The sequence below is a fragment of the Prunus dulcis genome, chromosome 7 (assembly GCF_902201215.1).
Source record: "Prunus dulcis chromosome 7, ALMONDv2, whole genome shotgun sequence".
Lineage (NCBI taxonomy): Eukaryota > Viridiplantae > Streptophyta > Magnoliopsida > Rosales > Rosaceae > Prunus > Prunus dulcis.
In genome coordinates, this window is record NC_047656.1 from 2,114,477 (window position 1) to 2,132,759 (window position 18,283).

Genomic DNA, 18,283 nt, shown 5'->3' on the forward strand with positions numbered 1-18,283 from the left:
TTGGAGTAGCTGGAAATTCAATGAATCCACATGCATTCTCAAGGTGTCTTAATATGAATTATCACTTCAAATGTAATATACTTATCAAATAGGCCACTTAATGGCCCTTGAGCATCCCAGGCCATAAGGCCATGACTTGCATATAGGCGTAAAGAGAATCCGAAGCACAAAGGCCTATGGCGTAAGTCTACCCGTAAAGCCATTGTTTGGCCTTACCGATTATATTACTATATATATAATAATAATAATAAAACCCATTTGAACAACCTAATAAATAAAAATAATAAATAAAACCTCAACCACATAGAGCCCAACTCCACTCGTACTAAAACTTCTATTGATCCCAAACCAGCCAACATTTTCATTCCATCTAGCCAACACAAGAGAGAGAGCTTCTGTGGTGCATCAGCTGTACCGGTACAGCTGATCACGTGACTGTTTTTAAAAAACAAGGGAAACCTGTTGTCCTGGTCAACAGGTAAATGATTTCACGCGCTGCTCCTAAGGTGAACAGGCAAACGATTTCACATGCACTCAGTCGACGTCCTTCTTCCTCAAAGTGGTCTGGTTCAACTTCAAACTGATAATCTTCATGGTCTTCAAAGTCATCTTCTTCAACTCCTCTTCCGTAGAAAGTTTCTTCCTTGTCTCTGCAGCCTCTCTCTCTTCTTGGTCATCATTGTAAAAAACCCCCTATTCTAGGGTTTGGATTTTGAGGAAATTTTTTGGGTTAGCATTTTGGGTTGATAATAGGAATTGGAATTCAGTTTTTCCAGTCGCTGGTAGGTTGTTGGCACTCCTCTCATCTGCAATCGAGCCCTTGTGAAAGCATTTGGTATTAGTTCCTTGTGAAGGTAAGTTAACACTATGTTTTATATTATTGTTAATTGAATTTCTGTGGTGATGAATTGGGGCAAGAGGGGAAGTAGGTTTCTCACATTCATGAGATGAAGTGGGTTTCTCAGTCTGGAAGTGTCGTGAGGTGAAGTGGGTATCTCACATTCATGGTTGTTATGTTCATGCAATTGCATATCTCTATATGCAATTACTAATCGCCTGTATGCAAATCCAAGTAACTGAATGCAATTACAGTATATAGTTTTGTTTTGAAATTATGCACGTGAGGTGATTTCGTGGTAGGTAGGTAGGTTTGACTGTGTTTTTGAATTTTTTTTATGGGGAGTAAAGTGTTCCGAAAGTGTAATGTTAGGATTGGTTAAGATTTGGATTGGGATTTGAAATGAGTAAGAATGTCGGCCCAATATAGAAATGCATTGGTGGGTTGTGTGCATTATTGTGCAATGTTATAATCGAGGGCTGATGCACTTGCAAGTAGTGTCGTGCAATTGCATATCAGTATATGCAATTACTAAGCAACTGTGTGCAAATCCTGGTCCCCGTATTTTTTTAATTAAGCAATGTGATGTTGTAGTGTTTACTGGGTTTACCGGGTTTACGGGGTTTAGGGTGTATTAGGCTTTGGATTAGTATTCAAATTCTCGGCGCTAGAGAGAATTGCATGATAGTGTTTTGTACTTGATTTGTGCAAGTTATGGAAGCTCAAAAAAGGGGATCAGCGAAAGGAAAGTGCAAGGTCGAGAGTACTGTGCAACAAACAAGAGTTGGCCGAGATGCATTTTTTAATTTCATGTAAGTTACACGTACATCTACAAATTGGAAATGTGGTTGCTTAATATTATAATGGTTTTTTTTATAAAAAATAAATGATTTACAGGAAAAAAGAACGACATGAAATGGGGAAAGTGGCCAATGCAAAGTTGGACCATAAGGTGAGAGATGACAATGATTTGGTCAGTTTATTAATTATTTTATTAAGAAGGGTATATTAATGAGAATTTTTTATTTCAGGTACAAGAAGAGATTAGTAATAAGTGGAGGAAATTGAACACTACAGAGAAGGCAACATATGGTTCTGCCTTAGAAGGTTCAAGCGGGCAAGTAAACGACTCAGTGAATGAGATGAGTTGTATAACTAGATGCAGCCCGGACCGATTCCATCGTACGGTGGAAAAATTGTCAAATGAGAAGCGGTTAGCAATTAAGGCTATTGGGTTCGGTAATGTGTCATCTTTGTCGTGCACTCGTTTACACCGCCAATTATGCCATTTTTTGATTCAAAAGTTCAATCCTGATACGTCTTCTATAGAACTGCACGGCAATGTGATTAGAATAAGTGCCGATGAGTTTGGGCGTGTTATGGGTCTTAAGAACACCGGCGAGGATGTTCAACTCGACAGGCCGGTAGAAGATGAAAAGGTGAAACAATTAGTCAAGAGTTTCGGTGGAAATGGCAAAAGAGTATTAGTAAAGGGTTTAGCTGAACAATTGGAAAAGTGCAAAAATGCGAATGAGGACTTTCAAGTTCGATTTGTGATGTTTGCACTTGGCACTATACTTTGCCCCACATCTTCACTATCAGTGACCGGGAATATTTAACTTTCTTGACGATCCCAGGGAAGATAGAGACCAAGAACTGGGCCGACCATGGATTCAACTTCTTATGTGAAGGTGTTAGGTCGTTCAAAGCGAAGAAAGTTGCATATGTAAATGGGTCATTGCTTTTTCTGCAACTATTGTATTTCGATTCAATTGTCCATGGTGGAGTATATGTTGATAAGTCTTTGGATCCCATTGTGTCTTGGGACAATAACTCAGTGTGGAAAATGATTAAATGGGTTATCAAGCAAGGTGGGTTTGATAGTCCTACCGTGCGGGTTGTTTCACAGCACCGTCGAACAAATGAAGTGTCTGGAGTAAACGTTGAAAGAATAGTTCAAGAAGTTTCTATCAGTTTGGCTCCAGTAATACAGGCAGAGGTGAAGCGATCAATTGAAGGACTTGCTTTGGGCCAGATAATACAGGCAGAGGTCCAGCGCTCAGTGTTGGAACTCACGACAAGGTAATGAGTCAAGTGAGGTCCTTTATGAAAGACGCAAGACATGAAGATGTAAATCAAACTAAGGAGGACGGGCCACCGAAAATACGAGATGAAGGTGGTGAGAATGTTGTCAAGAAGAAGGGTGAAGAATCTAGGAAATTAAAGGAGAAAGGTCCAGTTCATGTAAACAATCCTTGGACGCCATTACCGGATGGACAGACTTTCAGTGAACCTGAGGTATGATGAGCGATTAGGATTTCAAGATCGAGTTTATTGTTATCTTTTACGTTTATTAAGTACGCATTTATTTACATAGTTGTAAAATACTGCTCCTAGATTTTCATTCCCGTTTTGGATCGAATCGGGAGTCATTGGTATTTGCTAGTGGTGCTTATGGGTGATAAAAAGGTTGAACTATGGGATAGCCTCCCCGGTGCTAAATACAACGCATCTCGTTATCAATTAGCGGAACGAATTGTAAGTTTAATTTACCTAATTTTGGTTTGTATTTTTATTCTCCTAACATCCCGACTAAGAGTTGATTTGAATTGATTGTGGTGTAGATGAAAGTTTTGGACTACATTTATAATGATGAGATTATCAAATATTTTGACAAAGGATGGCAGTTTGCAAAATTCAACATTGTGCGAACTGACAGGCCCGCAGACAACTAAATGGATGCGATTGTGGTATCTTCGTCATGAATTGGCTAGAAGATATTGAATGCACATCACACGGTTCAAATAAAGTGAGTCGGCATATATTTCGTTTCATACTTTTGTCTTCCATGTCAGATATTTTTTTTAATCATTTCTTTGACGGGTTGTTTTTTATTTGCAGTTTCAACATGCAAGCGAGCGGGTTCGCGTTGCACTATCGTTGCTGAAGAACCCAAAAAACAAGCGTCTAAAGGAAGTAAGGGAGTCCGCTCGAAGAGTTGTCGACGAGGAACTTGACATGTTGGCCCAACATGGTCCATCCATCCCTCATCATCCCATCGCAAGGAAGCCAATGACACGCTCCCAGGCAAAGTAGAAAGTTTGACAGTAGGTCGTAAAGGATTACACTTTAGAAATTAGGCGTAATTGCATGTATATATCCCTATTTGCGCACAGTCGGGGTTCTTTTGTAATATAGCAAGTGCAATTGCATGCACGACTGTTGCACATCATGTAATTGAATTCCATTGTTTGCTTACAAATGCTTTTTTGGTTTTCTTCACAACATCCAAACATTTCACGATCGGAAAGCCCCAAACACTGAAATGTAATTACATTTAGTGTAACTGCATGCACGTAGGGTTGATGGTTAAGGTAGTGCAATTGCATGTACTTATCCCGTTTTGCATACAGGGGACTTTGTTTTTGCATTATATCATGTACAATTGCATTACATGACGGCCAAATGCATATTATGTACTTCGTGTAAAACATTGCACACATGAGTTTTTTTGTTGCCACCATGGGAACATTATAGCATATCTGGGGCCCAGACTTCATTTATGAAACAGGAGTTCCTAGTTCATTCATAATAAAGGTCTCCTAACCATATTTACGGGTTTTTTTTTGTTACAAAACTAAACCCTCAAACTATTCTACCATACTGATTATAACATTTAACATCCGATAGTACGGTTGAAATTATAACATCTGAAATTACATCCGAAATTATGACAAACAACACAATGCTAATCATAAAATACCGATGCTTCACGGAGCTCGCTTCTCCAAAATAGCAATTGCTTCGTATAACTCGATTTTGTCCCACTTTGTTGAACCAGCATCAACAAGCTGAGCGTATTTCCTAAACATCTCAAAGCCGATCTCAATCCCGCCATTGTACATTTCGTACTTGGTGATTGAATCTCCTTCATGAAAGATGTTGTTACTAGCCTCAGTGGGAGGCTTTGTGACATCATGGGCTCGTTTCACTTGCTGGCGGACATAATACGAACAATCAACACCATCATCATCACCCGCCCCCTTCTTCTTAGGCGTGGAGGAGCCTCTTGAGCTACCAACCATTGAATGTGACATTATTTGGGTTTTCGTTTTTCTCTTTCAGGTTGTGTATGAGTAATGTTATTAGTAAAAGAGGTGGAAATGTTTGAGTTGAAATGTATAGGAAGTAACTCCTTAAATAATCCTTCGTCTGTAGTTGGTACCTGGTATTTGGTACTTGGTACTTTGGATTGGGTTCCTTTTTCGTTGGAACGTCAAAGTTTTCTAAACAAACGCACCTACTTGCGTTTGGTTGAACAATACCCCGTTTGTTCGAAAAAGTAAGTTGGTTGGGCCCATCTTTCTGGGGAACGGTCAACTTTACTGAACGAACGCAACTCTTGCGTTCACTTGAACCAACACCAGGTTCATTAGAAAAAGTCATTTGGTTGGACTCATTTTTAGGGGAACGGGTTACTTTACTCAACGAACGCAACGCTTACGTTCAGTAGAACAAGCACTCCGTTTCTTTGAAAAAGAAAGTTTGTTGGATTTATTTTTTCAGCGAACATCAAACTTTCCTCCACGAGCACACCTGTTGCATTTGTGTGAAAAAGTAATTCGTTTGTTTGAAAAAGTAAGGTGGTTGATGGATGTTTTCGGCGAACGGGTAACTTTTTTCAAGGAACGCACGTATGGCGTTCGTCTGAACAAATACCATATTGGTTTAAAAAAGTGACTATGACGGCGGGGCTTTTTTCGGCGGAACGTCGAGTATTTTTGAACGAAAGCAAATCCTTGCGTTCATTTGAACAAACGCCCCGTTTGTTTAGAAAAGTAAGTTTGTTGGGCCCTTTTTTAGGGAACGGGTAACTTTACTGAACGAACGCAACCCTTGCGTTCGGTAGAACAAACATTCCGTTTGTTTGAAAAAGTAAGTTGGTTGGATTTATTTTTTCGGTGAACATAAAACTTTCCTCAGCGAACGCACCTGTTGCGTTTGTGTGAAAAAGTATTCAATTTACTTGAAAAAGTAAGGTGGTTGGGGCATGTTTTCGGCGAACGGGTAACTTTTCTCAAGGAACGCACGTATTGCGTTCCTGTGAACAAATACTCTGTTAGTTTAAAAAAGTAACTATGTTGGCCTTCTTTTTCGGTGGAACGTCGAGTATTTCTGAACAAAAGCAAACCCTTGCGTTCATTTGAACAAACGCCCCGTTTGTTTAGAAAAGTAAGTTTGTTGGGGCCTTTTTTAAAGGAACAGGTAACTTTACTGAACGAACGCAACCCTTGCGTTCGCTAGAACAAACATTCCGTTTGTTTGAAAAAGTAAGTTGGTTGGATTTCTTTTTTCGGCGAACATAAAACTTTCCTCAGCCAACGCACCTGTTGCGTTTGTGTGAAAAAGTATTCAGTTTACTTGAGAAAGTAAGGTGGTTGGGGCATGTTTTCGGCGAACGGGTAACTTTTCTCAAGAAACGCACGTATGGCGTTCGTCTGAACAAATACCCTGTTGGTTTATAAAAGTAACTATGTTGGCCTTCTTTTTCGGCGGAACGTCGAGTATTTCTGAACGAAAGCAAACCCTTGCGTTCATTTGAACAAACGCCCCGTTTGTTTAGAAAAGTCAGTTTGTTGGGCCCGCTTTTAGGGGAACAGGTAACTTTACTGAACGAACGCAACCCTTGCGTTCGCTAGAACAAACATTCCGTTTGTTTGAAAAAGTAAGTTGGTTGGATTGTTTTTTTCGGCGAATATAAAACTTTTCTCAGCGAACGCACCTTTTGCGTTCGTGTGAAAAAGTATTCTGTTTTCTTGAAAAAGTAAGGTGGTTGGGCCATGTTTTCGGCGAACGGGTAACTTTTCTCCAGGAACGCACGTATTGCTTTCCTGTGAACAAATACTCTGTTAGTTTAAAAAAGTCAGTTGGCTGGGTTAATTTTTCCGGATAACCCTTGCGTTAACATTTGAAACCCTCCATTCTATTATAAAAGAGCATTTCAGTGACTGCCTCTTTCACTCTATCCATTACAAATGCATGGCTTCCTCTTCAAACCAACCTCACGTTGTCAACAACCCAAAACAGCAAGGTTGGGATCCAAATGATCCCAAAGTTCATGTTACGACTAACTTCTGTAACCATGTTCCACATGATTTGCGTCCATGTCAACTTTGCAAGGATCTTTTTTCTATAAATTCGGATAAAGTTCAAGTTTACCGGTCTCCAACTCCCTCGCCTCCAAAGCCACCATCTCCTCTTGTTTGCAAGTGCACCCCTCAAAAGACGGAATGGTGCAGTGATTGCTACGCTGACAAGCTCTTTACGCATTGGGAGGAAGTTGAAAAATGGGAGTCCACCGATGACTCGGATGATGAAAACTACAAGTTTAGGGATTAGAGTGTAATGTTTTAGTTTACATTTTTCATGTTTGCAATTTGGAAGTGTGATCCAAAAATAACATGTTATATTAACGTTTTCAGTATTGTGCTATGTACATTACTGTTTGGGTTGTTAAATTTTATGTTTGTACGTTCAAAGTGAAAATTATAACCACCTGTTGTACGAAATTTTGAATTGCGCACAGGTACCTCTGAACTGCATCTGATTACTGCAATTGCATATTATTTTATGCAAGTTCACTTGCAGACGCTTGTTTACTGCCTTTGTTCGCATCAGTAAACGAATCCCGTGTAGTGATTTTCACTTTACTGGGTACATCACCCATAAACCCTTTCTTCACAGCAGAATTGTTTTTTCCCCATGATTTTGGTGAAGATAGATAAGTTAGAGTACTTTAGAGTGTGTACATATGCTCTTCATTTGGTTGGACATGAGAGGTTGTTTTAAATGAACATTTAGGAGGTTAAATTGTCCATTCGGAATAAACTCCTTCAAAACTTATTTATCTCAACATTTGAAAATTACAACAAATACTTCCCTCAAATAACCTTCTTTTTGGTTGCAAAAAACATTTCCGAGATTGTTTTTTAAAAAATAAATTCCAAAACTTATTTTTCCTAATTAATGGACATTCAAAATTGTAACTATTTGTAAAAGTATTGCTACTTTTAAAAATTATATATAACAATTACATACGACTTGAAACAGTTAAAATTATTAAAACCTAAGCTTACGAATAGTGTATAACCTGAATCCAATATAATTTTAAACATAAACCATACTTTAAACCCTAAAGCCCAAACCCAATTCAGTGTTAACCATAAAGCCCAACCCTAAATTGTAACTGTAAATCCTAAACCCTTGAATTTTAATACTATAGCCCAAACCCAATTAAATTTTTACCATAACGTCCAACCCATTTCAATTTTAACTTTTATGCATAAACCACAAACCCTAAACCCTAAACACTTGAATTTGAATAATATAGCCCAAACCCAATTCAATTTTAACCGTAAATTGTATACCATAAACCGTAAACCCTTGAATTTGAACCACAAAGCCCAAACCCAATATCATTTTAACCTTAAAGCCCAACAAAATTACATTTTTACCATAAAGCCGAACCCAATATAATTTTCACCCTAAAGCCCAAACCCAATTCAATTTTTTCTGGTTAAAGCCCAAACGCAATTCAATTTTAACCATAAANTTCATTTGAACAAACGCCCTGTTTGTTTAGAAAAGTAAGTTTGTTGGGCCTTTTTTTAGGAGAACGGGTAACTTTACTGAACGAACCAACCCTTGCGTTCGCTAGAACAAACATTCCGTTTGTTTGAAAAAGTAAGATGGTTGGATTTCTTTTTTCGGCGAACATAAAACTTTCCTCAGCGAACGCACCTGTTGCGTTTGTGTGAAAAAGTATTCAGATTACTTGAAAAAGTAAGGTGGTTGGGGCATGTTTTCGGCGAACGGGTAACTTTTCTCAAGGAACGCACGTATGGCGTTCGTATGAACAAATACCCTGTTGGTTTAAAAAAGTAACTTTGTTGGCCTTCTTTTTCGGCGGAACGTCGAGTATTTCTGAATGAAACCAAACCCTTGCGTTCATTTGAACAAAGGCCCCGTTTGTTTAGAAAAGTAAGTTTGTTGGGGCCTTTTTTAGGGGAACGTGTAACTTTACTAAATGAACGCAACTTTTGCGTTTGCTAGAACAAACATTCCGTTTGTTTGAAAAAGTAAGTTGGTTGGATTTATTTTTTCGGCGAACCTAAAACTTTCCTCAGCGAACACACCTGTTGCATTTGTGTGAAAAAGTATTCAGTTTACTTGAAAAAGTAAGGTGGTTGGGGCATGTTTTCGGCGAACAGGTAACTTTTCTCAAGGAACGCACGTATGGCGTTCGTCTGAACAAATACCCTGTTGGTTTATAAAAGTAACTATGTTGGCCTTCTTTTTCGGCGGAACGTCGAGTATTTCTGAACGAAAGCAAACCCTTGCGTTCATTTGAACAAACGCCCCGTTTGTTTAGAAAAGTCAGTTTGTTGGGCCCGCTTTTAGGGGAACAGGTAACTTTACTGAACGAACGCAACCCTTGCGTTCGCTAGAACAAACATTCCGTTTGTTTGAAAAAGTAAGTTGGTTGGATATATTTTTTCGGCGAACATAAAACTTTCCTCAGCGAACGCACCTGTTGCGTTCGTGTGAAAAAGTATTCTGTTTGCTTGAAAAAGTAAGGTGGTTGGGGCATGTTTTCGGCGAACGGGTAACTTTTCTCTTGGAACGCACGTATGGTGTTCGTCTGAACAAATACCTGATGGTTTAAAAAAGTAACTATGTTGGCCTTCTTTTTCGGCGGAACGTCGAGTATTTCTGAACGAAAGCAAACCCTTGCGTTCGTTTGAACAAACGCCCTGTTTGTTTAGAAAAGTAAGTTGGTTGGGCCCTTTTTAAGGGGAACGGGTAACTTTACTGAACGAACGCAACCCTTGCGTTCGCTAGAACAAACATACCGTTTGTTTGAAAAAGTAAGTTGGTTGGATATATTTTTTCGGCGAACATAAAACTTTCCTCAGTGAACGCACCTTTTGCGTTCGTGTGAAAAAGTATTCTGTTTGCTTGAAAAAGTAAGGTGGTTGAGGCATGTTTTCGGCGAACGGGTAACTTTTCTCCAGGAATGCACGTATTGCGTTCGTCTAAACAAATACTCTGTTAGTTTAAAAAAGTCAGTTGGCTGGGTTAATTTTTCCGGATAACCCTTGCGTTAACATTTGAAACCCTCCATTCTATTATAAAAGGGCATTTCAGTGACTGCCTCTTTCACTCTATCCATTACAAATGCATGGCTTCCTCTTCAAACCAACCTCACGTTGTCAACAACCCAAAACAGCAAGGTTGGGATCCAAATGATCCGAAAGTTCATGTTACGCCTAACTTTTGTAACCATGTTCCACATGATTTGCGTCCATGTCAACTTTGCAAGGATCTTTTTTCTGTAAATTCCGATAATGTTCAAGTTTACCGATCTCCAACTCCCTCGCCTCCAAAGCCACCATCTCCTCTTGTTTGCAAGTGCACCCCTCAAAAGACGGAATGGTGCAGTGATTGCTATGCTGACAAGCTCATTACGCATTGGGAGGAAGTTGAAAAATGGGAGTCCACGGATGACTCGGATGATGAAAACTACAAGTTCAGGGATTAGAGTGTAATGTTTTAGTTTACATTGCAATTTGGAAGTGTGATCCAAAATTAACATGTTATATTAACGTTTTCAGTATTGCGCTATGTACATTACTGTTTGGGTTGTTAAATTTTATGTTTGTACGTTCGAAGTGAAAATTATAACCACCTGTTGTACAAAATTTTGAATTGCGCACAGGTACCTCTGAACTGCATCTGAATACTGCAATTGCATATTATTTTATGCAGGTTCACTTGCACACGCTTGTTTACTGCCTTTGTTCGCATCAGTAAACGAATCCCGTGTATTGATTTTCACTTTACTGGGTACATCACCCATAAACCCTTTCTTCACAGCAGAATTGTTTTTTCCCCATGATTTTGGTGAAGATACATAAGTTAGAATACTCTAGAGTGTGTACATATGCTCTTCATTTGGTTGGACATGAGAGGTTGTTTTAAATAAACATTTAGGAGGTTAAATTGTCCATTCGGAATAAACTCCTTCAAAACTTATTTATCTCAACATTTGAAAATTACAACAAATACTTCCCTCAAATAACCTTCTTTTTGGTTGCAAAAAACATTTCCGAGATTGTTTTTTAAAAAATAAATTCCAAAACTTATTTTTCCTAATTAATGGACATTCAAAATTGTAACTATTTGTAAAAGTATTGCTACTTTTAAAAATTATATATAACAATTACATACGACTTGAAACAGTTAAAATTATTAAAACCTAAGCTTACGAATAGTCTATAACCTGAATCCAATATAATTATAAACATAAACCATACTTTAAACCCTAAAGCCCAAACCCATTTCAGTGTTAACCATAAAGCCCAACCCTAAATTGTAACCGTAAATCCTAAACCCTTGAATTTTAACACTGAATTGCATAAACCCAATTAAATTTTGATCGTAACGTCCAACCCATTTCAATTTTAACTTTTATGCATAAACCACAAACTCTAAACCCTAAACACTTGAATTTGAATAATATAGCCTAAACCCAATTCAATTTTAACCGTAAATTGTATACCATAAACCTTAAACCCTAAACCGTAAATCCTTGAATTTGAACCACAAAGCCCAAACCCAATATCATTTTAACCTTAAAGCCCAACAAAATTACATTTTAACCATAAAGCCGAACCCAATATAATTTTAACCCTAAAGCCCAAACCCAATTCAATTTTTTCCGGTTAAAGCCCAAACGCAATTCAATTTTAACCATAAAGCCCAACCTAATATCATGTTAACCCTAAAGCCCAACCCAGTTCAATTTTAACCATAAAGCCCAACCCAATATCATTTTTACCCTAAACCCTAACCCAATTTAATGTTAACCGTAAAGCCCAAACCCAATTCAATTTTACCCGTAAAGCCCAATCCAATTCAAACTCAAAAATGAAACCGACTTCATTTTTGCTCCTAAAGCCCAACCCTAATTCCTCTTTTCAATCTATAGCCCAAGCACAAACCCAACACTATGATTTCAGAAATTGCCGCCTCCTTCTAGCCCACAAACAGAAACATTTACAAAATCTGAAATTAGAACAGCATCCCTTTCTCACTCTTACGCGCAGTTTGGGGTTCCTCCTCTCCTTGTTTATCTTGAAATAATTTTGGAGCTGGTAGTGTTTAGCTTGTTGGGTTGTTTTATTTTGGCAAAATAATTTTCGGTACAAGGAAGTCTCTGAAGCTAGATTTGTGCAGTCAATTCCTCGAACCAACACACTCTCGCCCCCCCGTTTATAGCTTTCTGAATTTGAAGTTTTCATTGTTGTCTCTGTTTACCAGGTAAAGAATAGTTTGGTTTTTCTGTTGTCGGATTCTTTTTGTACTTTCGTATTTACTTTGAAATCCCATTGTGGGTCTGCTTATATGGGATTGAATCCAACCGATTGAACTCATTCCTAGAGTGGGTTCGGTATGCTTATAGTTTTTTAATTTAGTCAGAGGATTTAACATTAAATTGGCAGCATTTACATTTTTTTGGTAAAATATCTTATGGGTAGCTTTTGACCCCCATTTGGGTTTGCTTGTATTTTTTCAGATAAGCCTACGATCTGTGAAAGTTCACATTTGCTATTACTTGAATTGTTACCTGTTCATATTGGTTTGAAGAGTAAGGTCGCACTGAGAATCTGTTGATTGAAGGTTTGAAGAGTAAGTTCACATTAGTCCAATCCGGTAAGTCTTATCTTTGAAATGTGATGATGGTTTTAGATGAAGCAAATTTTCACGTATAACGTGCTTTGATATGATTTCTCTTACTGATTTTTGCCCTCTTATGCTACTACTACTGGATACATCTTTGACATAATCTAATTTATTCTTGAGGACATTTATAGGTTAGGTTTAAAGAATTCTGTTTTTGTGGGTTGGGTGTGTGCACGTGCTTGCTTATTCTGAAATCATTTGGCTCTTCCTTGCGTTCTGAAATTTTGGTAAATGTTTTCCCTCAAGGTTTTAGGAATGTAGAATATTTGGTATTTAGTTAGCTACAATTCATATTCAATGCATTGTTGGTATGAGCCTACCATGTGTATGTTTTGCCGTTATCTATTAGTTACGAAACTTTTATCATCCAAATGACTCTTTAGTTATCAAAATCTTTGGGTAGGAAGACCAATACTGGATGGTGTCCTATTAATGGTGTGCTTTGATCTTTTTCTATCTTACTTGTGTTTTGATGTTCTGCAGAATTCAGTTTTTTAGTTCCATTGCGTTTTACACTAAAAAGATGATTTTAATGGAGATATGTGATAATTTAGAGCAAGATGAATAGCTCCGACTGGTTGGCCTTGCTTTCTTAACTACTACTTTCTAAATTATGAAGGGAGACTGTCATCAAAAGTACAATGTGGAGAATGCATATGGAAATTCTTTGTGAATTTTCATGTAGTGTATTACTTGTTGATATTGTTTGGTCTGGTATTGATGCTTGTGGGTTTTGTTGGAGCAATGTGTGTGTGTTTCTGTGTTTTTCTGTTATTTTGTCTGCATCCTTGTAGTGCAATCTACTCCCTATTTGTTCTATTATTTAATACAACCAGTGACGACCTAATGTATACTTTTGTTTCTGATATAAACAAAAGAACTGCATTACTGAAGTTAATCCACCAATTATCCGTTCTTACCTGCATAAGAGATTCCTAATTGAAATGAAGCCTTCACTTAACAATGCACATGTGAGGCAATGCCTACTGGGCTGGGAAGGAATGAAATTTTGTTTGTAAACAACATAGAGAAAGAAATGCAATGAGTACGGAACGTTGTGAAATGTTTTTGAACGTATGTTCAGATTATGTCATGTTACTGTGTTGTTTATTTTTGGTCAAAATAGTTACTATATTGTTTGATGTTGAGGTAGAGATAATCTGTTTCATTGTTTGCCATTTGAAATCAATAATGAAGGATATTCGAATCAACAATGAGGACGAATAACAAGTGCCCCGAGGTTGGAGCATCTCATGAAGGTTCCCGTCGCCCGAAGACCACAGTTGCAAAGGGTACGAAAGGTAACTCTTCAGCGGCTTCCTCAAGCTCGAAAAAACGGACGCCAGCAAAACGAATATCGGGTCCTATGGGTAATGGGGTGTTCGGGGTACGTGTGTTCATACCAAGAGACCGCAATCCTTGTTCACCCTTGCTCACTTCGATTTGGAGGAACATATCTCCTTCAAGGTATTATTATTTAAGTTTACATTTGGCATTTCACACATTGGAATAATTTTTTTTAAGTGGGTGACAATCAAATGAAGATTACTAAACCCGTTGTGTTTTATGTAGCTAACTTTAAAAAAAATCAGAGGGTGTGGAAACAACGACATATGTGCTACATGGTATAACAAAGCAATGCACGACACGGTGAAAGCAAAGGTGAAAGAATCAGGATTTTTGCCTTTTTTGTCAATACTGGGACATGGAAAGAAAGGGGATAGGCCATTACTTGTGGCCTTAGCTGAGAGATGGTGGGACACTACCCACACATTCCACTTCGATGAAGTTGGAGAGATGACAATGACCCCGACGGACTTCGCAGCAATCACAGGATTGCGTGTTGGTGGGAAGCGATTAACGTACGACTTGGACATTTACAGAAATAAGAACAAGGTGGTGAAATTGTTTGGGAAACCAATTGCAGACCTACTGGCAGGGGAAAGGAGAGTGCCGTATGAAAGCCTTTGCACTCCGTACTGGAGGAAGAATCCGAAAAATGATAAAGAAGCTGACCAAATTGCAAGGGCATTTATACTGTGCTTGATTGGCTCCTCATTCCTCAATGACAAGAGCCAATACGTGAGTATGCACTACGCCCCCTGTCTGGAAATAGTCTCAGACATTGGTAAATACGACTGGGGCGGTGCGGCATTGGCTTGCTTGTATAGATCATTGGATTCTTGTTCCAGGGGCAGGTCATCAAGCATGGGCGGGTATTGGAGGGCATGGGAGGTTAGTGTCATCGAATTGAATATCCGCAAAGTGCAACATAATTTTTTGCTTAAATTACTAATTTGTAAACTTGTCTTGTGTAGGTATGGGCTTGCGAGTACCTAAAGCCGTTTGCTTTATCAAGGCCCAGTGGGACCTTGAACACGTGGCTCAGAACATTGAGGTGGGTTGGTGCAAAATCAAAGCGGGACTTGCAACATCACTTGGAACATTTTAGAGTGATGATGCGACATCTAACAAATGATCAGGTATAAACCTCGACGTTTGTGTGAAATTTTATTTAGCTTCAAATGTATGATTCCCTGAGGTAACCAATTTGTGTTGCAGGTTAATTGGAACCCATGGGGGACCAATGAATCCGACATGCCGGAAGCCGTCATAAATAGTGTGCCAGCAACCCGTAAACGAATCCTACTTGAGGGACCAGCTGGTTCAGCCTGGTTTTTGGGATAGTGAGTCTCAATGCAAAGTTTAGGCACCACAGAACCTCAAGTACCCAAAATTCCACCGAGGACAATGCTTTCTGATTATAAGCTAACTGATGAGGCAGAAGTCAGGGAAGCACTGAATGGGTCCCCCGCTTCAGAATGGCTTGCAAATTCATCCAACTATGGCCACTACAGAGATGAGTACATAAGGTACCGCCACTATGAGGACTTACGTGAAGCGGTACGTTATACACAGAACACGTGTTCTGTACTTACACTTGCTGCATGAAATTCATATTATTTTTCAACAATCTAAAATGATACCTAAATTCCACAGGAAAGAGAAGATCGAAATCTCGTAGGGGCCAATATAAGGGTAGGAAACATCTCTCCTCAGCCATGGTCAGTGCGAATACCATGCTGGGCAGCCGAAAATGGAAGTAAACTTGTGCGGATACCGCGTGGGCAAGATAGTCTTGATCTACCATTACCTGCTGGTGTGACACATGTAAGTAGCTTCCATGGCGTGATATATTCATACATTGTGAATTTTCATGTGGTGATTGGTGTAATTGCATGTGCCTAAATGTAGGTAACTGCTGAAGCTGCAACTGAGATTTTGGAGCTGAATGCTGGGTTGAATGCCGTACTATTTTCAACTTCATTGGAAGCAAGCATAGAGATCAGTCGCCTACGGCAAGAGATTGTGAGTCAGTTGATGCTTCATTTCATACTGATTTCATAAAATGAACAACCATCACGGATGTTATATTGAAATAACAGACCATGGTATTGAACATGAACGATGTTATATTGTAATAGGAGAAATTGAAGAACACCTCGGGAACAACCATTGCAAGTTCAGGTATTGGTGAAGACGTCATAGATGATGATGCAGAACATGTAAGTTTGTTACCTCCATTGTAAAGTTCGATTTATAGGATGTTAAATATTGCAATTTTAAATAATATGCTGACTGATTCTGCATTGCAAACCATCATCACAAAATTGAACAAAATATATGTCAATGTTTCCCTGTATGTAGGAGTTTCGCACAAAATTTAAAGCTGACCACATAGGTAGAAAAGGAAAGACAAAAATTGTGATACCAGAAGAGCATGAAGAAGATGAGGAAGAGGAAGAAGAAGAGGAAGAAGAGGAAGATGAAGAGGAAGATGAAGACGATGCTTGGATCGACGAGACAGAGGTTGGGGATGAGGATGAGGAAGCCGATGAGGACGAGGTTGGGGATGAGGATGAGGAAGCCGATGACGGCAGGGCCGCAGCTAAGGGTAATCTGAATGCAGAACAAGACTCCACACACCAAAAAGGCAAAGTTGAGAAAAGTCTTCGTTCACGTACCCCAAAGAGAAAGAAAACCAAGTAAATTATGGAAACGATTCAATTTTCCGGATCATTGGTCCGTTTTGTAATATAATATGTTCGGCTTATTTGCCCTTACCATTTCTGATGCTATGTACTTCGATTTCTAGTTCAAAAAAAAGGTGTAATTGTGGATGTACAAAAAAATATGGAGTTCCATTTTTCGTTTTTAGGGGGTTGCGCACAGCCACCCTTGCATTGCATCACCGTCATGCAATTGCATGTGTGAAATGCAAATACAAACCTGCTGTGTGCAAACTAAACATACCTGAAAAACGCAAGCCCAACCCTAAATGTATAGCACAAAGACAAAGACAACAAAGCAAATACTTTATTAAGACCATATGTGTATTATTCAATATTATGGTTAATCACATTGTGTTATACGAAAATCGGGATCTTTTGGAAAATCATTTGTGCTACATTAGAATGTCCATTACTACGTAATTTCGAGAATTTATCGTTGTTGTACTGAAAGAATGTTCGGTTTATTGCCCCTTACCGTTTTTCATGCTCTATACTTCGATTGATAGTTCAAAAAAATAGGTCTAATTATGCATGTACAAAAAAATATGATTCATTTTTCCTGATTAGGGGTTTGCGCACAGCCACCCTTGCATTGCATCACTCTCATGCAATTGCATCTGTTAAATGCAAATTGAAACCGGCTGTGTGCAAACTAAACATACCTTAAAAATGCAAACCTAATTAATGTATGGCGCAAAGACAAAGAAAACGAAGCAAATACTTTATTATGACCGTATGTTTATTATTCAATATTAGAGTTAAGCACATAGTGTTTTACGAAATTGGGGATATTTTGGAAAATCATTTGTGCTACATGACAATGTCCATTACTACGGAATTTTTAAAATTGGTCGTTTTTGTAATATAATATGTTCTGCTTATTGCCCCTTACCATTTCTCATGCTCTGTACTTCGATTTATAGTTAAAAAAAATATGTATAATTATGCATGTACAAAAAAATATGATCCATTTTTCTTGATTAGGGGTTTGCGCACAGCCGCCCTTGCATTGCCTCACCTGCATGCAATTGCATGTGTAAAATGCAAATGTAAACCGGCTGTGTGCAAACTAAACATACTTTAAAAACGCAAACCTAATTAATGTATGGTGCAAAGACAAATAAAACCAAGCAAATACTTTATTATGACCGTAATTTTATTTTTCAATATTAGAGTTAATCACATTGTGTTATACGAAAGTCGGGATATTTTGAAAATTCATTTGTGGTACATGACAATGTCCATTAGTACGTGATTTTTATAATTGGTCTATTTTGTAATATAATTGAAGGACTTATTGCCCCAGATTCTTACCATGCTCGTATTTCGGTTCATGTCGCCCTTCAATATAAAATTCAAAAAGTAGGTGACATTTGCAAGAAGGAAAAAATATGATCCATTTTTCCTTATTAGGGGTTTGGGCACAGCCACCCTTGCATTGCATCACCGTCTTGCAATTGCATGTTTCTAATGCAAATGCTGACCTGCTGTGGGCAAAACTGTTCAAACTATAAACGCGAAGCTAATGAATGTATATAGCAAAGAAATTAGGATTAAGCAATTATCG

General features: G+C 38.4%; 2 protein-coding genes and 1 long non-coding RNA gene across 3 annotated transcripts; all 3 read left to right on the forward strand.

Annotated features, from left to right (window-relative positions):
- Positions 1-1,457: 1,457 nt before the first annotated feature.
- LOC117633516 lies at positions 1,458-1,911 on the forward strand. Its single transcript, XR_004586673.1, has 3 exons — positions 1,458-1,650; positions 1,736-1,790; positions 1,870-1,911. It is a non-coding gene; the product is annotated as an uncharacterized LOC117633516 (long non-coding RNA).
- A 12,314-nt stretch (positions 1,912-14,225) lies between these two features.
- On the forward strand, positions 14,226-15,331 carry LOC117634037 (protein MAINTENANCE OF MERISTEMS-like). The gene is made up of 3 exons (XM_034367937.1): positions 14,226-14,878; positions 14,962-15,126; positions 15,206-15,331. The coding sequence occupies exons 1-3, from the start codon at positions 14,282-14,284 to the stop codon at positions 15,329-15,331; spliced, it is 888 nt and encodes a 295-aa protein (XP_034223828.1). The 5' UTR covers positions 14,226-14,281.
- Positions 15,332-15,379: 48 nt separating this feature from the next.
- LOC117634038 (acidic leucine-rich nuclear phosphoprotein 32 family member B-like) lies at positions 15,380-16,693 on the forward strand. The gene is made up of 5 exons (XM_034367938.1): positions 15,380-15,547; positions 15,644-15,814; positions 15,899-16,012; positions 16,129-16,209; positions 16,352-16,693. Exons 1-5 carry the CDS (start codon positions 15,395-15,397, stop codon positions 16,691-16,693), a joined length of 861 nt encoding a protein of 286 aa, XP_034223829.1. The 5' UTR covers positions 15,380-15,394.
- Positions 16,694-18,283: the final 1,590 nt, after the last annotated feature.

Excerpts from the sequence above, each read along its gene's own strand:
- LOC117634037 (XM_034367937.1), top strand. The coding sequence starts at position 14,282 with ATGCACGACACGGTGAAAGCAAAGGTGAAAGAATCAGGATTTTTGCCT. Across the intron at positions 14,879-14,961 it reads GGTATTGGAGGGCATGGGAG|GTATGGGCTTGCGAGTACCT; the intron begins GTTAGTGTCATC and ends TGTCTTGTGTAG. Across the intron at positions 15,127-15,205 it reads GACATCTAACAAATGATCAG|GTTAATTGGAACCCATGGGG; the intron begins GTATAAACCTCG and ends TTTGTGTTGCAG.
- LOC117634038 (XM_034367938.1), top strand. The coding sequence starts at position 15,395 with ATGCTTTCTGATTATAAGCTAACTGATGAGGCAGAAGTCAGGGAAGCA. Across the intron at positions 15,548-15,643 it reads ATGAGGACTTACGTGAAGCG|GAAAGAGAAGATCGAAATCT; the intron begins GTACGTTATACA and ends TAAATTCCACAG. Across the intron at positions 16,210-16,351 it reads TAGATGATGATGCAGAACAT|GAGTTTCGCACAAAATTTAA; the intron begins GTAAGTTTGTTA and ends CCCTGTATGTAG.